Source organism: Festucalex cinctus, chromosome 15 (genome assembly GCF_051991245.1).
Source record: "Festucalex cinctus isolate MCC-2025b chromosome 15, RoL_Fcin_1.0, whole genome shotgun sequence".
NCBI lineage: Eukaryota > Metazoa > Chordata > Actinopteri > Syngnathiformes > Syngnathidae > Festucalex > Festucalex cinctus.
This window is the reverse complement of record NC_135425.1, coordinates 17,318,378-17,343,829: the sequence shown is the minus strand read 5'-3', so window position 1 is coordinate 17,343,829 and position 25,452 is coordinate 17,318,378. Positions and strand designations below refer to the sequence as shown.

The 25,452-nt window shown below is 40.6% G+C and overlaps 3 protein-coding genes across 3 annotated transcripts in view; 2 read left to right on the top strand and 1 right to left on the bottom strand.

Annotated features, from left to right (window-relative positions):
• Positions 1-84: 84 nt before the first annotated feature.
• LOC144002376 (phospholipid-transporting ATPase ID-like) lies at positions 85-13,101 on the top strand. Its single transcript, XM_077497577.1, has 28 exons — positions 85-402; positions 980-1,062; positions 1,180-1,238; positions 1,308-1,421; positions 1,711-1,809; positions 1,923-1,984; positions 2,207-2,279; positions 2,452-2,522; positions 2,605-2,687; positions 2,770-2,928; positions 3,049-3,137; positions 4,331-4,524; positions 4,600-4,808; positions 4,876-4,919; positions 5,005-5,170; positions 5,242-5,430; positions 6,328-6,443; positions 6,514-6,678; positions 6,791-6,902; positions 6,991-7,096; positions 7,192-7,342; positions 7,532-7,715; positions 7,790-8,013; positions 9,919-10,002; positions 10,081-10,326; positions 11,317-11,455; positions 11,584-11,714; positions 12,238-13,101. Exons 2-28 carry the CDS (start codon positions 1,008-1,010, stop codon positions 12,496-12,498), a joined length of 3,585 nt encoding a protein of 1,194 aa, XP_077353703.1. The 5' UTR covers positions 85-402; positions 980-1,007; the 3' UTR covers positions 12,499-13,101.
• Positions 13,102-14,152: 1,051 nt separating this feature from the next.
• lpar1 (lysophosphatidic acid receptor 1) overlaps positions 14,153-25,452 on the top strand; it is a 62,559-nt gene continuing 51,259 nt past the window's right edge. The window contains exon 1 of the mRNA XM_077497149.1: positions 14,153-14,218. The gene's annotated coding sequence lies outside the window, so the exon portion shown is untranslated. The remainder of the gene's footprint in view (positions 14,219-25,452) is intronic.
• stbd1 (starch binding domain 1) lies at positions 18,808-24,868 on the bottom strand. Its single transcript, XM_077497770.1, has 3 exons — positions 24,421-24,868; positions 22,015-22,367; positions 18,808-21,751 (listed from the first exon to the last, which is right to left on the bottom strand). The coding sequence occupies exons 1-3, from the start codon at positions 24,866-24,868 to the stop codon at positions 19,685-19,687; spliced, it is 2,868 nt and encodes a 955-aa protein (XP_077353896.1). The 3' UTR covers positions 18,808-19,684.

Genomic DNA, 25,452 nt, shown 5'->3' with positions numbered 1-25,452 from the left:
CCTGCTTAGTCAAGTCAAACCCACATTGTCTGCTCTGATTGGCTGGAGCCGTTCATCTCTACCGTTGTTTTACTGCCCATCCTCTATCACCATCAAGGTCCAAAGATCACTTTATTGTTTACCCAAGCGGTTAGCAGTCAGGCTCACCCGGGATCCCAGTACTTCCTTTTTGAACCCAAAACCTGGCTCCTTTCAAACCACCTGCTGCATCCTGCGTGGCTTTCATCCGGTTATTGGGGACCTCAACAGAACCGTGTGGTTCAATATTATGTGCCAGGCTGGAGTCCAATGTTAGTCCACACAAGGACCAGCCTTTGAATCCAGGGAAGTTTTCATTTCTTTCAGCCGTGTTTCTGTGAATGTGGAAGACCCTGAAGGAGATCAGTCTTATTATTGTTCAAGGTATGTCTTCTTGTTTCATCTCAAGTAAAAACTATAGCTAAACTGTGATATGATGTGGTGGGGGGGGGATTGTCTAAAATAAATAACAGCTTTATGAAAGGAATACTTCTTATTTGTTTAGATGGAAATGGAACTCAGTTTAAGTCATTGTGGGTTTTGTTTTACTTCCACTTCCCCTATAAAGCGATTATAAATGAACATGCATGCAATGAATGCATCTTTGACTCTTGGCTTAAATTGTGCTAAAAGTTGTTTATTCAATTAAAATGAATGAATCAGACACAAGGGAACTAAATGATCATGGCCCTATCACCATGTATAATCTTTGTGGTTATAAACAATCCGTCATATAGCTTTTACTTCGGTGCAAAGGGTTGAGTAGGGAGTGGCTGTATCGATTCGGTCCTGAAAAACTCGTGTTTTCACCCCCATAAATTCACATGCTTGCTCTTGAATCGTGCTCGAAAGTGCCACCTTTGACTGTCCAGTGTTCAGCAGTTTTGTTGCTTTTTGAGTCAGAGATAGGTGCCAGGTGTAATGGTCTTTTTCTAATTATAATAATTCAGCTTTTCCTCAGCTGTACAATATGAAGAAACAGAGATAAAATGGGATCAGTGGCGTCCTACTTTGGTCAGCTGTGTGGGCAGCAGCAAAAGAAAGGTAATTATTATTTTTTTTTAATGGGTTAAGTGTATTTTCTTTACTGGCCAAAACCTTATTTATTATTATGGAATAAATTACGGCACTCTGTTTTCTTTCGTTTGTCCCCCCAAACAGAGGAGGAAAGACGTTTGCGAGCCAATGACAGACCTTTCAACCTGTCCTACCGCTACGCTGTGAGTACGCAAAATTGAAGAAATAACACGTGGGAAGTGTAACTCGTGTCTTACTTCTCGCCATCTTAGAATAATGCCATCAAGACATCCAAGTACAACATCTTCACCTTCCTGCCACTTAACCTTTTCGAGCAGTTCCGAAGGCTGGCCAACAGCTACTTCCTTTTCCTCTTTGTACTTCAGGTAGGCCTAATCAGCCAGATAACATATCTGTGCAAACAACCACAACTTTAGATACACCTGCAGGATTTAATTAAGAAGCATGTAGTCATTTAATTTGTTTGTGCAACAAGATGAAAATGAAGTGTAGTCGTTTCCAATAATGTCAAAATAGTTTTTCAGCGCGTGATCTGTATTTTCTTCTCTGCCATTTTGGAGGTCTACAGGATAACGTCACTCTCCAAAATAATGACCTAATAAATAATGGCCTACGTTACTAATGTGTGAACTGTATGTGTGCGTGTGTTTACAGCTCATCCCGCAAATTGCCTCGCTCTCGTGGTTCACCACAGCCGTTCCTCTCATTTTGGTGCTCTCTATAACAGCGGTCAAAGATGCCACCGATGACATTGTGAGCTGACTTGTTACAATATGTTTTGTTTTATTCTTAATCAATAGCCATGTTTGATTCTAAGGACTAATACTAAACATTACTGGGCTCTTTCCGCCATTTAACTCAAACAGAACAGGCACAAGAGTGACAAACATGTGAACAACCGCAAAGTGAGCGTCCTCATTGATGGAGAGTAAGTCATTCAACTTTTTCTTGTTATATATTTGTTTATTGCATATTGAGTATAAAAACTACAATGGCCTTTATTCACCACTATGTGGTATGTCGCAATTTACGGGGTAGGCTACATAAATAAAGTTGAGTTGTGAGTTTTTGTTGTGCTTAAACTCAAAGATGTCCTTTTTATACCAAAATTACACTATAATGTAAATGAATATTCTTTCTAATTTGGCAGACTTCAAAATGAAACCTGGATGAATGTTCAAGTTGGAGACGTGATTAAACTGGAAAATAACCAGTTTGTTACAGTAAGTGCCACAACAATAACATTTTTAGGTATTCATAAATATCTATTGCTGTTTTAAATGTGTTCATTGTGATGCTCTGGACTCGAGTCATGATATATTTTTTTTTACTTGACTTTCTTCTTACTTTAATACTTCTTGATTTTGATCTTTTTTTTTTTTTTTTTTTTTTCAGGCAGACCTTCTTTTGCTCTCGAGCAGTGAACCTCTAAATCTGGTCTATGTGGAAACCGCAGAACTAGATGGGTGAGTACATGATATATATTTAATTTCTCGTTGTCTGATTCTTTCCCCAATATCCTTCTCTTGTCCTCATGATCTGCCCCAGTGAAACCAATCTGAAGGTGAAACAGGCACTGACTGTCACTGGAGAGATAGGAGACAACATTGAAGCCCTGGGCAGCTTCACTGGTAAAGACTTTAATGATTTGTTATTTGAGAGTGACACTTCTGAGACCGTTCAAAGATGACGTGTCACCTCGATGTTTCTCAGGCGAAGTCCGATGCGAACCCCCAAACAACCGCCTTGACAAATTTAAAGGAACACTCACAGTAGATGGACAAATGTACTCTTTGGACAATGACAAAGTGCTTCTACGTGGATGCACTTTGAGAAACACAGAGTGGTGCTTTGGACTGGTTATTTTTGGAGGTAAAGTACTGCTGGTCGTTGACGATTCATAACCCTTCTTACATCATTCACATACATAAAACACATAATGCAAATGTCACTAAGATGTCTTTCTCATGGTTTACATCTTGGGTTTGTCAGGTCCGGACACAAAACTGATGCAGAACAGCGGAAAGACAACGTTCAAACGCACAAGCGTTGATCACCTTATGAACGTCTTGGTGCTATGTGTGAGTTTCTGTTCATTACAAAATGTGTACAGTAAAAACTGTTAGGTTAAAAATAACCTAACTGGGTCAAACAGGAACCAACCCAATGTTTTGGGTTATTTATTAAACCAAAAAATTGGGTGATATGAATAACACCCAACCCAAAAATTGGGTTGTAAAATTGTTTTCTTCATTTTTTTGTTGTTGTTGTCAAAATGAATAGACCACACAACAATCCAAAACCCAAACAATCCTAAAATTTTGCTTTACACGCATAACCCAAACAGCTGGGTCGGTCCCAAAAAACTAGTTGTTTTGTGGGTTCTTCATTTGACCCAACTTTTTGTTTGCGGCACGATGGATGAGTGGTTAACGTGTCCGCCTCCCATTTCTGAGGACTCCGGTTCGAGTCCAGGCTCTGGCCTTCCTGGGTGGAGTTTACATGTTCTCCCCGTGCCCGCGTGGGTCTTCTCCGGGTACTCCGGTCTCCTCCCACATTCCAATGACATGCATGGCAGGTTAATTGGGCGCTCCGAATTGTCCATAGGTGTGCTTGTGAGTGTGGATGGTTGTTCGTCTCTGTGTGCCCTGAGATTGGCTGGCAACCGGTCCAGGGTGTCCCCCGCCTACTGCCCATAGCCAGCTGAGATAGGCGCCAGCACTCCCTGCGACCCTTGTGAGGAATAAGCGGTCAAGAAAATGGATGGATGGATGGAAAAATGAACCAAAACGTTGGGTCGGTCTCTTTTTGACCCAATTTGGGTTATTTTTTACACAAATGTTTTTAGCCTGTACCAAATATATTTATATTAGACTTAAAAGTTTGGCGGTTCAATGGCAACACGGACACAGTCTAATGAGCAAATGGTGGTCATTGGTCAATAACAAGCAACGACAATTTCACCCATCTCGGCTAATGAGATTAGCTGGTAAAGGTCCAGAAAGTAAAAACCCTGCCGCAGCTTGGCTTTAGCCACTAGTGCTTATACTCAAACATCTCTTAGTTGACGGTTGAGTAGAAGCACCTGCAGCTAAAGCCAAACTATTACTGGCTTTTTGCATTCTGGGTCTGGATTTTCCACCTCTCGATATAATAAAGGTCCTTTAAATGTGATCTTTTTTTTTTGGTTAGACCTTGTGTTTTCTCATTGTTGTCTCCATCATTCCATTGTGTACTTGCATATATGGCAAATCTTTACTTTTCCCCCAATCAGATCTTTGGCTTCCTAGCCTCAATGTGCTCAGTTCTGACGATTGGCAATGCAATCTGGGAGATGATGGAAGGCTCGACGTTCACTGTGTTCCTCCCTCGCGAACCTGGCGTTGATGCTTCCCTCTCATCATTCCTCACTTTCTGGTCTTACGTCATCGTCCTCAACACGGTTGTTCCTATATCTCTTTATGTCAGGTATGTATCGTGGCTCATGAAAAACCAACAAGATTGGAAGAATACGTTTTTCTCATAATAACTTTGATGCTTCAGTGTGGAGATCATCCGTCTTGGGAATAGTTTCTATATTGACTGGGATAGGAAGATGTATTATCCCAAGAATGACACTCCTGCTCAGGCGAGGACCACCACACTCAATGAGGAGCTCGGTCAGATCAAATACATCTTCAGTGACAAGACTGGCACCCTGACTCAGAATATCATGACATTCAATAAGTGTTCCATCAATGGCAAAAATTATGGTGAGGAAATTATTAACACTATGCAGACAAAAAAAAAAAAAGGCATATTAACTTGTTTATTTTTCAGGCGAACTTTTAGACTATTCGGGACAAAGAATGGAAATAACAGAGGTAAGTTCCTATCATCATGGCCTGTGAGCAGCACAGTTCTCAACTTCATTGGATCAATTCTGATTGTCATTCCTAACAAACATAGAAGACACCAAGGGTGGACTTTTCGTGGAACAAGCTGGCCGATCCAAAGTTCATTTTCCATGACCACAGTCTGGCAGAAACGGTCAGGGAGGGCAACTTGGAGGCTCAGGCCTTCTTCCGTTTGTTGGCTCTGTGCCACACTGTCATGCCCGAGGAAAAGAAAGAGGGTGAGATTCTTCATTAGCGCAGTCTAAGTGTGAAACTAAACATATGGTCCGACAATTTTAAATGTCCCCAGGGGAACTTCACTACCAGGCTCAGTCACCCGATGAAGGTGCTCTGGTGACTGCTGCAAGAAACTTCGGCTTTGTGTTCCGCTCACGCACACCGGAGACCATCACAGTTGTGGAGATGGGCCAACAAGTCATCTATGACCTTTTGGCTGTTTTAGACTTCAATAATGTGCGCAAAAGGATGTCAGTCCTAGGTGAGATCAGATAAACAGAATTGCTTAGATTTGAGTTACTATTTATGGGTTTATTATGAGAAACATTGGAATAGAATATTGTGTTCTATTGCTATAAAACGTGGGACGATTAGAGTCTCTTCTTTCATCAGGAAAAAAAAAGCATATTTGTATCTGTTTCAGTTTTGCAACAATTAGCATTAGAATATAGCTAAGTTTCATCATTATTCACAAAACTGTTGAAAACACTTGGGAAAAGAGCTTGTTGCAACATGGCCCTGGCTGATCTCTTATGCTCTGCGGCCACCTGCTGGCCCTTTTTGTAATAACTACCATTGTTTTAATTGAGCTCTTCAGGTCAGGAGCTGCATCAAAGCCTTATATATATTCTTGTATAAAAAACATAACAAAACAAACAAAGTTAAAAATCGTATTTATACGTTTGGGTTTGAATGAGTTAAAAGTCTGGTAATTATTATTATTATTATTATTATTATTATTATTATTATTATTATTATTATTATTAATTACTCCTCTAATAGTGCTCCCAATTTAAGTATAAAGGCTAAATTTCCACTGCATATTTAAACCAACAATTCGATCCAGAGGAGTCAAAAAAAAAAAAAAAAGTATCACAAGTGCTTCATGAAGCTTCATTCGTCCATCACTCATTATTTGTCCAGGTTGTAGTCTGCCTTTTACCCAATTTCAGCTTGGATAGCCTCCAGATCACCGCAACCATGAACAGAATAAGTGGTATAGAAAATGTTGAGGTGGATATGTACACTAATTTCATCCTTGAATCACCATTTTTGTGTGGAACACCAATGTTTTCAGATTAAGTGACAAAACAGTATTTTTATTTCCCATCAGCATCTTAATTAATTGACAACTTCATATCCTCGACATGATTTCCAGTGCGTAACCCTGAGGGGAAGTTGACTCTATACTGCAAAGGAGCAGACACCATCATTTACGAGAGGCTCCATACCTCCTGTAACAAACTAATGGGCGTTACCACCGGACATCTGAATGTGAGTTTTTATTTCGTCCTGTGAAATGTCAAGCTTTGACCATCGTTGATGTTTTTACCCCAAACCTTAGGAGTATGCAGGTGATGGTCTCCGCACATTGGTTCTCGCTTACAAGCATTTGGATGAGCGCTATATTAATGAGTGGATGCAGCGTCACCATGAGGCCAGCACCGCAATTGATGGAAGAGACGAGAAACTCGATGAACTGTATGAAGAGATTGAAAAAGACTTGTTGGTTGGTACACTTACTGATTCTATTGCTTGACTAATCTTGCTTTTCTCAAGCTAAAAAAAAAAAAAAAAAAAAAAAAAAACATTCTTAAATTTTTACAAAACTTTTGATTTAGCTTCTGGGAGCAACAGCTGTAGAGGACAAGTTGCAGGATGGTGTCCCACAGACAATCGAGCAGCTGGCCAAAGCTGACATCAAAATTTGGGTGTTGACCGGAGATAAACAGGGTTGGTATCTTATTATGTGATTTTTAGACATAATTTATCAGTAATTTCAATGTGTCAGTAACATTTCACAAATCCTAACTTCAATCAGAGACGGCTGAGAATATTGGCTATTCCTGCAACATGTTGCGAGAGGAAATGAAGGACATTTTTGTTGTGGCAGCAAATACAGTAGAAGGAGTCAAAGAGGAGCTCGTGTAAGTGAGTTAAAGTATATTTTTCAAAACATCTTTGTTTTATCTGGACTTGATGTTTTGCATGAGTCATACGTTCCATCTTGTGCTGTTTTTAGATGTGCAAGGAGAAAAATGTGTCCAGCAGCAGTCGATGCGCCGACTGTAACCAAAGCTCGCTCTGGCCTCTTCTGGCTTGAAAAGACGGAAACTGTGCATGATGACAAAGTGGATGGAGAATATGCCCTTGTCATAAATGGACACAGTCTGGTAAGAGTGTTTTCATCCCCTTTCATCATTCACTGCCACCCCAGTAAAGAATTATCTTTGACGTCTACAGCCGTCAATGGCAGTGAATGAGTTAAATCAAAGAACATTTTACATAGAAGAACTATTTGACTTGATTTTTCCACCCATAACAAAAATCCTCGCTTCCCTCATCTTCTATTTGGTCCTCAGGCCTTTGCCTTAGAGAAAGATTTGGAGTTGGAACTGTTGAGGACGGCATGCATGTGCCAAACAGTGATCTGTTGTAGGGTCACTCCACTACAGAAAGCCCAGGTTGTTCAACTGGTCAAAAAATATAAACAAGCGGTCACTCTAGCCATTGGGGACGGGGCCAATGATGTCAGCATGATCAAAGGTAAACTCATGCACAGATGATACAACTGTGCTAAGATCAACATTCATTTTGACTCACTCCTGTTTGACTTACAGCTGCACATATCGGTGTCGGTATCAGTGGTCAGGAGGGCATGCAGGCTGTTCTGTCCAGTGACTTCTCCTTTGCCCAGTTCCGCTATCTGCAGCGTCTGCTGCTGGTGCACGGGCGCTGGTCATATCTGCGCATGTGCAAGTTTCTGCAGTATTTCTTTTACAAGAATTTTACCTTCACCTTCGTGCATTTTTGGTATGCCTTCTTCTGCGGGTTTTCGGCACAGGTGAGGAACTTTCAAGAGTTCTTATTTGATGACTGTTGTCTTTTTAGTGCAGTACGGTATCGGCACACATTATTTCAAAGTTGTAGAACTGCAAAGGTTTCTGTGAGTCAAGTCTAAAAAAATTTACAGACAAATCTTTGTACAGAAGTCTCGTATTATAAGATGCACTATTCACGTTCCCCAATTCAATGACGGCATCCACAGAAGGAATGTCTTCTCCCATACGGGACTTCAAGATGACCTCACACTCAAGCTTAACACATTCATTGCCAGACCAGCAAAAAAAATACATCATTTGACGTCTTTTTCCGTCAATGGCAGTGAATGAGTTAAACATGGTAAAAATCAATGAAGCAATTATAAATTGTTGATATAATGTACAGCAGGGGTGTCCAAACTTTTTCCTCTGAGGGCCACATACAGAAAAATAGAAAGCTGCAAGGGCCACTTTGATTTTTTTTTTTTAGTTATTTATTAACACATTCATTGCCAGACCAGAAAAAAATGCATTTGACGTCTTTTTCCGTCAATGGCAGTGAATGAGTTAAGATCCTTTTCCACCTGAAAGGTGACATTCCATATCCCAATAAGTACAGTCAATCTGGCAACAGAACACTAGACCGTCAAGGCACCTGCCACTCAACTACTCCACACTCCTTTAGCTCTTTGCCACTCCTGGGTGTGAGGCCTTGGTGCCCCATATCCAGATGGGGTAGAGCTCCTTTCTCTAGTAATATCCAAAGAAATATTTTTTATCACACTTAGAAACAACTCTCCATCACTTACCAACTTGCATTGGGATCCAGAGGGCATCCTCAGGCCCTAACATTTATAGTTTCCTGGGCTCATTTGAATTGGGGATTTAGTGAGTCCAGCACGATCTGTATCTGTATCTTTTTGACCAAATGATCTGTATCTGTATTCGGAGTAGGCGTGGCATAACCTGGAAGTGGGCATGGTTTAACTGGAGGTGGGTGTGGCTTAACAAAAATGGGTGGGGCTTACAGCTATACATTAATGTATTTTTTTGTGTGAAACTGGAAAAAAAACAAAAATTTTGTTTGAAATTGGTATGGATTGATAAAAGTTTTTATATTTTTTGCTTATTTGAAAACTATTCAGGGCGGCACGGTAGTCGTGTGGTTAGCACGTCCGCTTCCCAGTTCTGAGGTCTCCGGTTCGAGTCCTGGCTCGGACCTTCCTGGGTGGAGTTTGCATGTTCTCCCCGTGCCCGCGTGGGTCTTCTCCGGGTACTCCGGTCTCCTCCCACATTCCAAAGACATGCATGGCAGGTTAATTGGGCGCTCTGAATTGTCCCTAGGTGTGATTGTGAGTGTGGATGGTTGTTCGTCTCTGTGTGCCCTGCGATTGGTTGGCAACCATTCCAGGGTGTACTCCGCCTACTGCCCAGAGCCAGCTGAGATAGGCGCCAGCAGCCCCCGCGACCCTTGTGAGGAATAAGCGGTCAAGAAAATGGATGGATGGATGGATGGATGAAAACTATTCACAAAACAGCCTAATAAAGATTCAAATCAATGCTTTTGATCACAAAAGAATTATTTTTCAAAAAAGGTTTTATAAACTCAGAAAATGTATGTATATAAATAAATATTTACAGAACAGTCAGAAAATGAATATTCACTGTTTTTTTATTTTAATTTTTTTTTTTTTTTATCACAATAGTAAAGACACTATTTACAGAACAAGTTTTTTAGAAACTCGGGAAAATACTGCTATATACAGCACATGCAGTCGGAAATAATGAACTATTATGTGAATTAAACAAGAATTGTCATAGCAAGACAGATTTCTTTTTTCTATTGTTTTTATTATTGTAATATTTATTATTGTGTACTATTTAATTTATATTGCGCTCTGTTGACCTTTTCCTCTTATTATTCATAGACCGTGTATGACGAATGGTTCATTACCATGTACAACTTGGTCTACACAGCTCTCCCTGTGCTAGGCATGAGTCTTTTTGACCAGGTATGCAACAATCACAGGACACTTCATTAGGTACGCCTGCATAATACATTAAGATCTTTCGTCTTTTATTTTTCGCAGGATGTTAATGATCGCTGGAGTTTCCAGTATCCACAGCTCTACTCACCGGGGCCTCTGAATGTTTACTTCAACAAGAAATTGTTTGTCCGCTGCATGATCCACAGTTGCTACAGCTCCCTCATCCTCTTCTTCATCCCATGGGCGGCTACGCATGACACCGTCCGAGACGACGGCAAAGACATCGCGGATTATCAGTCTTTCGCTTTACTGGCGCAGACGTGTTTGCTTATAGTGGTCAGCATTCAGGTATGGAGTGCACTTTTTGTTTAATAGTTTTTTCATTCAACTCCAGTTTGTTAAAGTTAAATAAATATATTCATTAACTCATTCGCTCCCAGCCATTTTCACAGAAGCAATCACGTTCGCTCCCGGCTGTTTTACTGGATTTTGACTGATTTTGCAAGGCCCACAGAATGTTGTGTTCTGCTACTATAAAACCATGGAACCTATCAAAAGAAAGATTAAAGTCTCTTCCTTCATTAGGAAAAAAAAGTAAATTTCTATCTATTTCAGTTTTACAGATATTAGCATTAGAAGAGAGGTAAGTTTCATGAGTTTTCAGAAATCTATTTAAAATTGTGTTATTGAGCTTTTTTTCAACATGGCCCTGGTTGATCTCCTTTGTTCTGCTGCCACCTGCTGGCCGTTTGTGTAATAACTACCATTTCTGCAACTGTTCTTTGCCGTTGAGAGGCTGCATCAAAGCCTTCTGTATTCTCTAGCATAAAAAAAAAAAAAACGTATAAATACATCTTTGGGACACTTAAAACATTGGAAAAAAAAAAACCCAAACGTATTTATACGTTATTGGGAGCAAATGAGTTAATATATATGTACTTTATATTAGGGTTATGAAAAGTAGTGTGTTATTTGTGACATTATTTAAAGTTCTTTTAACGCCACTATTTTTTTTAACTCGTCATTAATGACCGCCCCTTACTTGGAAAGCCTGTGCTGGGGGAATTCCAGCAGCAACGCAGCGGACACATCCGAAAAAATAGTCGCAGTAATAAATTGAATAATAATGCATATATTTGTGGAGACTGGGGTCAAGTTGTATTTTACCATTTTAAAAATGTGCAGAATTTCACAAGTTGCTTCATGTTAAAGATTAGAAAGCTCTTAAAATGAAAAGAAAAATGCACTGAGATGTCACCAATGTCTTACACATGCAATTATGCCATCTAGTGGCAGAAAACTGACCGCAACCCAATGTATATTTGCAACCTGTCCCAGCTGTGTCTCGACACCCACTACTGGACGGCTGTGAACCAGTTCTTTGTGTGGGGCAGCCTTGCAGTCTATTTTGCTACCACGTTCACCATGTTCAGCAACGGCATGTTTCTCATCTTCACCTCCACATTCCCCTTCATCGGTAAGTCATGGCAGAAGTCACGCAAAGAGGAATGTTTATGTTATAACATACTAATAAGACTATGTTGATAATGTAATTAAGACTAAGATAATGCACTGATATTTTCCCCCATGTGTTTGGTGCCACAGGTACAGCGAGGAACTCTCTGAACCAGCCTAACGTGTGGCTGATCATTCTCTTGACGACGCTCCTCTGTAGTCTGCCAGTGGTGGCTTTCCGTTTTACTGTCATTCAGCTTCGTCCCACCATCAATGACAAGGTATGAAAATCCTGATTAACCAGTGGATAATGTAGCATATCTGGTAGCAGAATGGGAATGTCGCTGGGAGCTTCTTCTCTCAATTTTTTTTTGCTCGCCTCCTTTAATCGCGTCATGTTGACCATACTGTGGTGGATCAATATCATTAACTCATTCACTGCCATTGACGGAAAAAGACGTCAAATGATGCATTTTTTTGTTGGTCTGGCAATGAATGTGTTAAGATGGTCAGTCAGTTATTTTAGTAGGTATTAGGCGTCAATAACAAAATGTCTGGTTAGTTATAGCAGTGGTTCTCAAATGAGAGTATGTGTACTCCTGGGGGTATGTGAAGGCACTCCAGGGGTTACGCAAGATTTTAAAATACATTTAAGAAGCAGCATCCATCCTTTAAAAATGTCTCTTAGATGGTTGTATTTATTTTCGTTGCACCTTTTGGTACAATGAAAATAAAGCTATTCTGAGCTAAATGCTCTTGTAGACATGTTATCCTCAAAGTAAAGGAATTACTTTCTCTCCACAGGTGAGACATAAGTTGCGTAAGGAGGCGCTGCCGGCCCCTGCTCCTCGTCGTCCACCGGTCAGGCGAATCAGCACCAGGCGATCGGGCTACGCTTTCTCTCACGCTCAAGGCTACGGCGACCTGGTGACATCCAGAAGATTCCTGCGTCCTCGAAAGAATCGTCCCGCCTTGTTCAAACATACAGACTCACCGCTAGCACAAAACCAGCCACAACACTACCGCACCATCACAGAGGAGCCAGAGCAGCCAATGTACCACTAGTTAAAAGGTACGAACGGAATAAGGTTTCATTGTGGGGCTCATGAGCATCACAAAAATCGCTGCATGGATGGGTTCTGAGACAAACTGTTATACAGTATTTGTATGTATAGGCCTACTGTAATTATACATTACATTTCATACTTATGCTGTTCTGTGTGTAAAAAAGAAAAGAAAAAGAAAACATCCTTCAATTGTTCAAATTGTCCTTCTGCAATAAAACTCAACCCTTCCATTTCTTCACATGTGCTATAGAATGGAAGATTGGCACAAAATGAGTCATTTTTTGAACAGCATAATTATTTTGTTGTTGTTGTTGTTGTTGTTTTTGCTAAGCCAATCCAGATTGAAACTGGATGGCAATTTTGTAGTCAAAAAGCACATGAAATCTGCTTTTTTTGCGAGATGGATTGAAATCACATTTGGAGGTAATTTCTTTCATGTTACATTTGGACAGGATGTCTCAGTCTGAAGAGCTTCAAACAGATTGCTTTTGACTGTCCATGAAATGACTCGACAGCAGGGTCACTTTTAGCACTTATATAAAACGTCCGCATGTAAAAATGTCAGCACTAGAATTCACTTGACTGAAAAACTGTGATTTAATGCGCTTTATGAGAATGGAATTGGATTTTTGTAAATTTTTACTCTTTTGCTTCTGTAGGCAGTGTTCTGACTGTAGATCAAATAAAGAATTGTTGGAGGTGGAAAAATACCCGGATTATAAAAAAATAAAAATAAAAAAATAAATCTTTGCCACCACCTTGTGGACATAAGTAGAAGAAAACCAACGTTAACGTGTCGGCACAAAAAAAGGTAAAATGTACCTGGTAAATGTTTCACAAAGCCGTGGCCAAAAACAACTTGATTTCAATGGGAGCCCATTCGCGTCAAAATACAGGCCTGCGGGCAAATTAAAAAGGAAGTTAAGAGTCGTGCGAATTCAACGATAATTTTATACATTAGCAGCTCAAGAACAAGTCAATCCAATTCCCACCCTGAATGTAGTTACTGAAGTTATCCACAGGAGGGCAGTATTGCATCGTAACTCAGTTGCTTCTCAGTTTTCCTCTAACCTTTCACCACGACTTTTGATTGAGCACCCACACGGATTCTCAACGATTCTTCTTTTTTTTTGTTGAACTATATTTTCATAACGGCTTGAATGATGCGCGTCTTATAACGGCACCTCATATTATCGCATCATTGAACAATTAAAACGAGCCGAAACCCAGATAGACTCACCTGAAACGTCACGCTTCCAGGGAGTGCGCCATCTGCTGGGGTCATATGAAACAGCACTTTTTTTGTTGGTCAAAACAAACCACACCACATCTGGATAGATTAAATACTTTTCAGATCAGAAAAGGTGCATGAGGTGAAAACAATTGCTTGGGGCCCCTTAGCCAGCAGGGGCCCCCAGAGGGCCTACAAATTTGACACAAATCGCATATACGTCATATGAGCAGTGCAGCAACAATTGACCTTCTCAACTTCCCTGAGTGAAGTGTTTTGTTTGTTTGTTTTTTCTTATTTCTTAAAAAAATGTTTTCCATGTTCCTCTCCACTAACACACCTGATTCATGATCGGGATCGTTATCAGGCTTCTGCAAAGCTTGCTGATTAGCTGATCATTAGATTCAGCTGTGCTGAAGGACGTAGACATGGAAAACAGGCTGGATAGGAGCTATCGACGACCGAACTTGGAGATCCTTGATATATAGTAAGGTGTTTTTTTAAATCTTTTTAAACAACCATGAATATATGTGTTTATAAGGTGTATAAGGTGTTTAACAAAACAAAAAACTATACATGGTTGTTCAAAAAAAACAAAAAAAAACACCTTACTCTGCCATGGTCCTTTAAAAAACAAAACAAAACAAAAAAAGTCATTAAAAAAACAAACAAACACTTTTTAAAAAGATTACATGTACCATAAGGCGTCTTAAAAAAAAGACCATGTATCATAAGGTGTTTTTTTTTTTGTTTTTTTTTAAGCAACCATGTATAATAAGGCATGTATTTATTTATTTATTTATTTATTTATTTAAAACAACCGTTAAGCATCGCATTTTTTTTTATTTTTTTTTTCAAGGCTGCTTCTTTAGTTGTTGTTAATGACCATGCATAGTAAGGTTTGTTTTTTTTCTTAAATGATATTTACATTTATTTTAAACCAACATGTAGAGGAAGGCTTTTTTTTATTTATTAATTTTTTTTTTTATAAACAGACCACGTGATTAGTAATTTTATTTTCCTGTTTTCTGACTCAGAAGGATTCTTGCTAAAGAGTTAAATGAACTAAAACAAAACAAGTAACTTGAATGAAGCACAATTAATGGTGATTGTTTATTGAGGATGCCGATGTGGAATTTTAAAATGACATACTATGTATACTACGAATGGCCGTCAGGGCACCCAATCCCTCCTTGCTCGGGGAGCCTGGGGAATGCCACTGGTAGTATTTGTAGTAGTAGTAGTACTTAGAATGCTTATAGTAGTACTTGTAGTAGTAGCAGTACTTGTATTTGTAAGAGTACTATTACTTGTAGTACTTATAGAAGTATATGTAGTAGTAAGAGCACTACTTGTAGTAGTAGTTAGTGTACCTGTAGTTGTAGTAGTAGTAATGGTACTTCATTTGTATAGTAGCGCTAGTAGTAGTAGTACTTGTCCAATAATGAGCCCCCACCCCCCCACCCCGCAAAACGTAATTGCTTTTTGCTTCAGCTGGCTTAATGGATATTTGAAGGGTTATTAGAAATGGGGTGGGGGGGGTTCAAGTGTGAAATACTATATGTATTCATATAATGTAGGTATGCAAATCACTTTTGATGTCTACAGTATCTTTCTGTCCGACCTCCTGTAGCATGTGTATTGCATCACACTATTTACTTAGCTGCAGTGTCCTGTGGAACTGCAAGTGATGACATCAAAGAGACTTTGGTCAGCTTTTCATTTCCTGAAAGCGAACATGAGAGATGTTCTACCTGCAGGAATATGATTTAAAGCAATGGCAATAAAATGATTTAAAAAAAAAAGTCATAAAATAAACCAATGCAGTATAATCTTTGTCATTTGAATTAGAATGCCATTAGTTAACATTCCATGCATGTTCCCATAAGGCCACGCAGTGCTGTCAGATGGCTCACCATCCTTCAGTGAAGGTCACCGCGTGATCCTGCCGCATGGGGGGTGGAATGGGCGCCAGTATGTTATAAATAGCCCCATCTGAACCACAAACATGACACTAACTGATTCTCTGCCTTTTTTTTTTTACAACCAATCTTATATAATTTTCTGAAATGTTCTTGCCAAAAAAAAATTGTGAAGAATAAGGAATCAGGCAAAATAATGTTTATAACAGATTAACTTTCAGTGAATGAAATCAATCTGATATATGATCTTGATATCATACGAGTTTCCGAGAGTCAAATTTCAAGTGGAACATGCAGCCAGATTGTTTTCTTAAAGATAATCCGACAATTTCAGGAGAATCTTTCATTTAGCAGATTGGACAGCAAGAGGCTGCAATCTCCCGGGAGCGACAAAAAAATAACTTTAAAAAATTTAATGAAGACAATAATGCAAAATAGTGTAATGAATAAGATAGATGATGCAGCAAAGATAGGTCAAACAGCCACTGTAAAATTTAATGTTTACTGTACTTCTGTTACGGCCCACATTGTTACGTGGCCGTTTGTTTCAGGTGTGCATGTTTGAGTGGTGGGCGTCGGGGCTCGACTGACCAATCAGGGCGCAGGAGAGTTCAGGTGTGCCACCACCTATTTAGTTTTGTTGCCACCAGGGAGAGGGGGGCCGTCTGTTTGGTTTCAGTGTTTTTGCTTTCTCCCTCGGTCCCACGCAGTCCCTATGCCTCTTTAGTTTGATTTTGTTTTAGTGTCCGCTGTCTTTCGTGGGGTGCACAATTCGCCATAAACTCGTCCATTCGTTAATTGCCCATTTTCCATTCCTTTCACTTAGGACCCTCGCCATAACCGTTGTTACCTGTTTGACCAGTCAGTATTCATTCGGTGCACTTTGACAGTTGGTGCTTCGGGAGCGGTGGCTCCATTTTGTCTTTTGTGAGGTGTAGTGTCTGCGTGTTCGTGTCTCATGAGTTTCCCCCGTCATGACCACCCCTCTGTGCTCCTATTTTCCCCCACCTCCTTCCTTGTGTGCTACCCGCGCGCCATACCATCAATTACGTGCCCCCCCCCCCCCCCCTGAATGTAACAACTTCAAAAAGTTAAGGAAAAAAAGCCAGAATTTAAAGGGGAAGTCAACAAGTCTAATTAAAAAGAGAAATAAAGAACAAGAAATAAAGCACCCACAGATAAAAATAAAATCACAGTTGCAGAGGGCTCAGAAAATGACCAATCACAGCTCACCGATTAAGTAGAAGTAGTCATAGTAAAGGTTAGGGTTAGAGGCAAAAGGGGAGTAGGTACTGAACGTTGTTGGCAAAAATATTTCTATGTCAGTGGCGATTGCTCTGAGACTGCAAGGTAAACGCAGCTTCCTCTAAATGCCCTTCCCCTGAAAATAAAATAAAATAAATAAAGAGAGGAAATATGCACTGCTGTGTGGACAATTTATATGCTATAATACCTTCATCTTTTTGTTCAGAATCAGCTACTTATCACACATAACTGACATGACTTCCTTCCAATTCATCCCTATAGTTCCACGGCACTTTTATTTATTTACACAGTCGGATTGGATTGTTCCATTGTGCAAAACTGGACGGTCATTGGATAAATACTGGGGTTTTCCCCACTCATCGAACGCTCAGGAAAAGTGGGGCAGACATTCTGCTACTACGTGATGATTGGCTCGTCTGTCTGAGACTTAAAAAAAAATAAATAAATAAAAAAATCCCCTCCTCTGAATGAACTAGACACACCTACGGTGTATAATGCGTTATGTCCTGTCTACTCTGTAATTTTGTTTTGGTTTTGTTGTAGTTAGCCCAGAAAGTCCCACTTTACAAAGATAACCTAGTTTTATTTTGATTTGGTTAATTCATAAAATGTTTTATTTAGTCTCCATGTGCCATCCGGTAGCAGTCCATGACCCAACGGTTGGGGACCACCGGTCCTAGGGAGTGTTTAAGCTGTGAAAATTTTTGCGTAGGTCTTGGGTCAAGGTCTGTGTTCGTCATTTGGGTTAAGATCAAACTACGGCAGCTGCTTCACTGTCAGTATGTTTGACAGATGAGTGTGTCTGTGTGATATTGAGAGAGACGAATAACTAGAGACTAAAGTGGTGTCAGTTGTAAGCCTCAGGTCTAAATAAAGGATTACCCTCAACCTTAGAAAGTGCGCACACTCTGTACTGACACATTAGCAGGCAAGAGAGTGCGTTGTATGTCAGAAGACCCAAGATATCATATGAAGAGCTCTAAACCACACTTTTATCAACAAAATCTGGCAGTTGCTAATCTCAAATTTAGATTACACTTGAAAGTTTACATTTTATCAGTTGTTCCTTACATTATTACTGTTTTTCTCCTGATCAAAGTGAAGCTAATGCAGCCTCACTGGATGATTTCTATCCTATGCTGGCATATTAGTTCATGTTGTGTCGGTTCTGAACTGGCGTTTTGGCTTGAAAAAAAGGAAACTGCTGGACAAAGTCCTGCTGATGTCCTTCAAAGTGGGTCAGACCCATCCCAGGTTGTTGATCCCACAAAAGGTTCAGCGTTCTAAAGCAAAGGGGAGGCTCACGTGCGTATTAGTCACTCTGGAGAGGAAAGGTCTTCCAAATGTGGAGGCACCACAGGGATCCAATTTCAAGTTCAGAGCAGAGCAAATAAGTGACCAAAGTGTAAGAACTTTGTGTACCCCCCCCCCCCCCCCCCCCACCGACAAAAAATAAATAAAAAAAAAGGTATGTTTGTCCTGCATGTTACTGCAAATCCCCAAAAAAAAAAAAAAAAAAAAAAAAAAAAACCTACTCATGTAGTTTGCGTAATATAAAACCAGTGTAAGCTCAAGTCATGTCTGCCATCTAGTGTTGATTGGTGATATTACAACTACAAACCGCAAGCAATACAAGTCCGATATCTCAACGTGAATGCTAAACACGGCAAGTAGACTATTAAAAATATGCTTTTGGATAAGAGTGCGGGCAAGCAGTTTGTGCACATTCAGCAAGCTAAGTCTTGCCAGGAATTTTTCAAGTATGAACAGACATTTTATTATCATCTGAGTTTTGTTTTTCACAAAAAAAAAAAACTAACTCCATGCTCACATTAACATGCACTCAGAAATTATGCTTGTCTGAAAAATTAAGACTGGCACAGGAACATTCAAATAACTGGCCTTTAATAAATGCATTAACTGCGACATATTTCCACATATAAATTTATTAAGGTACATTCAGTAGTAACATACGATTGCATAATATTTAGAATAGACAAGACAGATTAAAAATCTAACTGATGTTTTACAAGGCACTAGAGCAACGATGAAACATGCATTTGGTCAAAAAGCAGCATCACACTTCTAGTTTACAATATCCGGCCATTGATGCACACCAGTTATTGCTTTGATTATTGTGGTAGTAAAAAAAGTGAACTGCATGTTTTCACGTGGGGCATATCCCAGCAGCATAAACAGTATTGCCAAATCAATTACACTGGCAAAACTTGTTCAGTTTAAAAAGCTGCTCATTGCATAAATCCGATATTGCCTTTGAACAAGAGTACTATGTATCTAGATGGTTTCAAACTTTTTAGGGAAGCCATGTTAGAATACAGGCTTGCCTCCCTGAAAATAATAAATTGCTTGTACAGCCATTCATTAGCACAGCAGCTATACTTCCCTTCCGCCAGTGTGGACAGTGCATAATGCCACATTTGAAACCAAACAAACAATCAAATTGGAGTAAACACGGAGCGACATTAATTTGCGTGGAAAATATTACTATCGTTGAGTTGTGACATACTGCATGTGCGCGAGTGTGAGACACCACCCAAAGACCCTTTGATGATCCGATCATTAACCTTACAAAATTACGTAACTCGTCCTCTAGCCCCATTTTAAAACCGCCCATATTTAAATAGGAAAATTTCTATTTCACACAAAGACGGTGTCATGTAGTGACCATATCAATATAAATGTTGTAGGTCTGACTTCTTGGTGTTAGCATCAACCAGTCCTGGTGATCATTTCCCCATCACTTCTTACAGGAATCCCCACACTTTGTGCACAAGCAGGTCTTTGCCACATCCTGTATCAAGCAGCCGGTTGCCACATTCTTCCCAGCGACACACCGCTCCCTTTTCAACCACCACAAACTTCCACTGGACATAGTTCCCGGCGGGAAGGCTCACCACGGCGGCCCAGTATCCACCCTCTGCGCTCTCCAGAGGGATGAACTCCTTCCAGTTCCCAAGCTCCCGCCGGTTCCCAGTTACTGCCAAATTCTGGAACGGTGAACGGGTGATGTAGTGGACGCGGAAGGTCACGTTGACTTTTTTGCTTTTGTTTGCTTCAAAATCACATCCGTCAGTTTGGTTGACTTGAGGAACAGATTGAGGCTCTGAATCTGGGTGGCTGGATTCTTCAGTGGGAAGCTGTTGGGTTACTGTGCGGATTTCGCCACCAAAAGATGGCACAGCGAGATTCATCCAGGGAAAGTTGAGGTTGCCGTCTGTGATCCATTCATTATGGTCCATAGTTGCCTCCATGATATTTATTTCAGTCTTCACAAAGTCCTCGTCTTTTTCCATCGGTGCCCCTTTGTTTTCTTTACATTCCAGTTTCTTATTATCACCTGAAACCTCAGAAACTTTCACGTCTGCCTGCTTTTCCAATTCATCACTCCGGACCGGCACTGTAAACTTGTCTGTCTTTCTCTGGTTGCCTTCCTCAATTACACGGCCAAACATGCCCTCGTTTTCCGCCAATGGCTCAACGTTAGCACATTCTACGATCGGACCGCATGGCTGTTCTGGCAGTGGAGCTGGGTGAGGCTCATACGCCACCACATCTTTCTCCAAGATTGATCGAGTTGCATCGTCTGGCCAAAGGCAAGTTTGAGCCTCAGCCTGTGACTCATGATCTATCACTGGTATCTCAATGGTGCCAAAGTTACTCCCAGGATCAAGCGATTCAGGACTGACGGCCATGCTGGAAATCCCACTTTCTTCACCGCCAGCATATATATTTTCATCTCTCAGATCGCTTGGCTCAAAGAGTGGTAGGCGGATTTGAAGCTTGGGTGGGTTCATTTTGTCTTCGATCATGACAGGAGGAGGAGCAGAAACAACACTGGAAAAATCAACATTTTGATCATTTCGTTGGTCTTGAATGGAAGACACCATGTCCTCACGAGAGGAGTCTTCTCTGGCATCTCTCTCACCCGCAGAGTCAAACCTTGGCTCCTCAAAAGCTTTGGACTCTAAGTTGTCATAATGATCTTTGTCACTCGCTGGTTTAGGAATGATAGAAACGATGTTGTCAAGTTCTTGAACACTTTGTCGATCTTGGTGAGAAGCTAGAATGTGGGGTTCGCAGAAATAAGCAAAATGTGCCTCACCTTCTGTAGTGGTTGGACCTTTTTCAGTAATGCCAGAATCAGTGCCATCTGATGGCATTGGTGTTTCATCTTGAACATTCAAATCAATTTGGGATGTTGTTTCAGAGGTGATACCTGGCATATCGTGGTCAACCATAAATGGCACACTTGAACCAACATATTCACTTCTGCCAACAATACTGCAACTCTCGACTAGTCCACTTTCATCAGGAAGTAGGTCCATCTCTTCTTCGCTTGTCAGACTGCGTTCGTCTTTACGATCAGTCAGGATTTCTGGATCCAACTGTGGTGACTGAGCCTCAAAATCAACAGCTGTGTCATCTAAATCTTCTGCAGTCGTTTCATTGGCCAGAGAACTGTGCCCGTCATCTTTCTCCTGCTCTTGATTGATAACCGCATGTTCCTGTCCCACTTCTGGAGCAAGGTGATCATAGGAATACACATTTGGATCTGCACCATGTTGGTGGTGAATCACCTCCACAAAGTCATTCTTTGGGCTCTTGTCTGTTGAAATATCTTCTAGGTCGTACTCCACTGTTCCAGTCTCTCCTGTGGTTTCGTCATCTTGTTTGTCAAGATCATCTCTCAAGGGAAGGGTTTGCTCAAGCCTTAGATTACTTGACAAAGGCCGAGCATTTTCTTCCTCTTGTGCGGCTTTATCCTCATCTGTGTTCATAGCAATGTCTTCTTGGCGTTCTGTATCACATACCTGAATAGAAAAACATGACGATGTAGCATAAAATGTCAATTAAAAACACAACACAATGATCTCTTCTCCTGCAGTGAATGACTTAGGGCAGCGGTAGAAAACTGTGGACCTCCAAAGCCACAGTCCTGCCTGTTTTAGATGTCTACTTCCACAGCGACTCTTGAGGACCAGAGTTCCTGGGTTTCATGTTACAATTATAGTCTGTGCCCTTTTACAAGTTCATCAACAACAACCACCAAACAAAATGGTAAATAAATTCTTACTTGTTCTTGGCAAATCTGATCCCAATTAGACTCTGGCTCCTTCAAGCTGCCTTCTGAAATCCCTTCGTCATTAAACGCGGCATCTGTCGTATATAGATGGCAAACAGTGGCAGGTTCCACTTGAATTTCCGCCCCAACACTCTGACTGGGCTCCTCCAAGTGCAACTGGGCTTCAGTGAAAGATGACGGCACAGACTTCACTCGCTGCGTGTGCGGCGAGGTAGATGGTTGGTTGAATGGTGCTTGGATGTCAGATGAGCAAGGTGACAAGCTCTTCGCAGCAATGCGGCGTCTGACTTGGAAGGGAGTCCCACTAGTAGGGTCGTCGTCCTCTTTTGCCACATCATCAACATCTATGACATGAAACATACACAATATTAAATTCGTACTTTTGGATTTATAGTACAACACTTTGTTGGGTACTAAACGGTGCTTTTAAAATGGTTGCCCTCTCACCATGGTTATTATAGTTTTGAATTTTTCCTTAGTTTTTTTGCTTTGACTTCTGTTTAATTTCACTTGGTTTGAATTAGCTTTTAGAGGTTTGATATTATTATGCTACATTTTAGTATTAGTTTCTTAATGTATGAAATATTTGTTGAGTGCAAGATCTTTTGAAAGAAAGGTCACTTGCTGTGTAATAACGTTAAACTACAATTTTCAAATGACTGATCTTCCTTCTATACAGTAGCAATACCGAAATATATTTAAACGAAACCCAAATGCTGACGTATGATATTGACAAACGAAAATTAAAAATTTTTACAATAAAAAGAATTACTTTTATAAATATAAGACAGTTTGAACATTTCTATGTCTTTGAAAGGCAGAATTATTGCTCTAAGCATTGTATTGTTGTCGTTGTCGAGTAAACAGACAAGATAGGTGAATGCCTGGTTGGCAAGGTCTCCAAATCCAAATATATGGTTCATACTTTGAAAATAACTTACCATAAATGGCAGAATAGCACTTCTGCTCATTTGTAAGCCAAATATGGATGTTCATACATTATATGAACACATAGCGGCCTGCGCTTGCCTTGTCGGACCGGGGCCAACCGTTTGTTCTCATACAAACCTGATCCACCATCACACCAGCATCTACTGAGAGTCGAACAGAATTTGCTTTTCCCTCCCACTGGTCGCTGAATCAGTGGAGACTGGTGTCTGTGGATCTCACTCTGCTTCATCTATCCTTCCTTCAGTTTTTTATCTGGCCTCTTGAGAGCTCCCTAATCTGTTGGAATTTAGATGTTTCTGGGGTTGGTGAAAGATTCTGGATTTGGTGGTGCCTGGTTGGTGCTGGATTTCGCTTTGCTTCATCTTTCGTTCCTTTGATCTTTCCTCTGGTCCCCTGACCTTCACGAAAATAGAACATCGACGTGCTGGTTGCCAGGGTAACTTTTTTTGTTTATGTTTTGTTTTTAAGTCAAACACCAGTAAACCCTCCAATGTCATAAAGCCATGTTTTTTTTTGTTGCTACAACTTGCCAAACACGTACAAAATTCACCCATTCTTATGCTTGTTTGAGTTAGCATTCATTGCTAGCGGTTTGCAAACAAAATGTAAGGGAGAAAGAGCAGAAGACCCACGTGGGGAGTGATTGACACCATATGCCGTCCAATCACCTAGTCTCCCCTTGTCTGTCATGGCCAATGACAATGTGGGCGTAAAAGGTCCTCCCTCTACGATGCAGGAAACATTCACAACGATGTCATGGTGATTGACATATTGAACAGCCAATAAGATTATGAATATGTCGGTCTTGACTGTTTTTTGTCCCCCCCCCCTAAAAAAAAAAAGCCATCCCTGCTGGCTTCATGACAGAGGATCAAAATGTGTCATAGCATGTAATAAAGGGGCATATCTCTTTGGTTTCATGTCAAAAGGTGGATATAGTCTCAACTATGGCTAGAATAGAATAGTAACACATTAAAATGAATTTTGAATCAGACTTGACCTGGGCTTTCAAAAGGTCACCCAAATGACACTTTATGTTCGGATAAACCCGTTTTGGAAAATCCTGTGTAAAATGCTCATTTTCTGTCCTATTATTGTCAAATTTGAACTGGAATTAAAGAAAGAAGACCTCAAGCTTTGATCCTGAAGTCCTAGTCACCATTCTAAAATTAATTTTCAAGGCAGATATTGCAAAAAATAATTAAACGAACATAAAATTTGTCTTTTAAAAAATAAAAAAATAAAAAAAAATAAAAAAGTGTTATAATTAAAAAGACACCAAAATTGTGCCGATTGTCCAAGTGGTTCAAGAACAGCTTCAAGTTCACTTTGGTGCAGCATTGTTTGGCATTTAAGGCAAAAATGACATTATATGACAAATAAGAGGTTAAAACCACATATACCCCAGCCGATGGTAATCGTAACAATCGTGATTGGTACACATACCTGTTGAAGCCGCACACGCTTGCGGCTCTAGCCCGGCTTGCGTCACCGCTTCTTCGGCCTCGGTGTGGGGGCTCGTTCCCTCTCCTCGGTCCGTCTCCCCTGCTGGTGCCTTCTTCTTCCTCCTCCCCCTCACGGTTCGGTAGATGACGAAACCCGCCAGCACGGACACCATGGCGAACACGGCCAGAGCCACGGCCGGACCGTGTCGCCCGATCATGCAGAAGAGGGACGCCAGATCCGCGCGTCTCTCTACGGCCACGCCGTTGCTGCCTTTAAAAGCCATCGTGCTTGAAAGGTCGTTCAGACGTGACGTGACGTGATCCGTCGGTGCGCGCGTGCTTGCGTGGGCGAGCGAACGTGGCGTCTGCCAGCTGAGATTGCTGTTGGCTGTGCACGACGAGCGCGTGGGCGCCTCTTGTTGTTGCAGGCGGCTGCAGGTGCGGCTCATTGGCTAATGGCGTCACGAGGACCTTGCCACTCATTCATAAAAATAGTTCAATATCCACATTCGCATTCAGGTTCAGCTCATTGGTACATTTCAGAGGATCGATTAGTTCATAAAGTGCTCACATTGTTTTTGCTTGTGTCGGTAAATTAGCGTGGATTTATTTAATAAAGACGCACATAATCGGCATATGGATCATTACAGAATTTATGTCCCCATAACCCCCACCTACGCATTAAATTTCAAATAATCAATGCACAAATACAGAAACACGCACAAATGTAACGTAGTGGTTCCTATAAATAGAATCAGCGCCCCCTAAAATGAATAAAACGTGTAGGCCTACTGTATGTGAATGAAAACTAGCAAATGGCGGTGGTATGAATAAATAAATAAAACATTTTTTTGTTTGGAGTCAACCAATCTAATACTACGTCAGTCAGTATGGAGTAATGCTACCATCTAGTGGATGATTATTGATGTATCACAAATAGCACAAATTACAATCACCTTGGTTTCTCCACTGCTGAGGCAGACATTCGTTTTATGGAGTACCAAAACTGCAAATAAATAAATACAAAATAAAT

What these genes read in the sequence shown, in the direction of transcription:
- LOC144002376 (XM_077497577.1), top strand. Translation starts at nt 1,008, where the DNA reads ATGGGATCAGTGGCGTCCTACTTTGGTCAGCTGTGTGGGCAGCAGCAA. An exon ending in TGGACTGGTTATTTTTGGAG is followed by an intron (nt 2,929 to 3,048) that starts GTAAAGTACTGC and finishes TGGGTTTGTCAG; the next exon opens with GTCCGGACACAAAACTGATG. An exon ending in GTTGACCGGAGATAAACAGG is followed by an intron (nt 6,903 to 6,990) that starts GTTGGTATCTTA and finishes AACTTCAATCAG; the next exon opens with AGACGGCTGAGAATATTGGC.
- stbd1 (XM_077497770.1), bottom strand. Translation starts at nt 24,868, where the DNA reads ATGAGCCGCACCTGCAGCCGCCTGCAACAACAAGAGGCGCCCACGCGC. An exon ending in AGCGTGTGCGGCTTCAACAG is followed by an intron (nt 22,368 to 24,420) that starts GTATGTGTACCA and finishes TTCATGTCATAG; the next exon opens with ATGTTGATGATGTGGCAAAA. An exon ending in ATCAGATTTGCCAAGAACAA is followed by an intron (nt 21,752 to 22,014) that starts GTAAGAATTTAT and finishes TTTTCTATTCAG; the next exon opens with GTATGTGATACAGAACGCCA.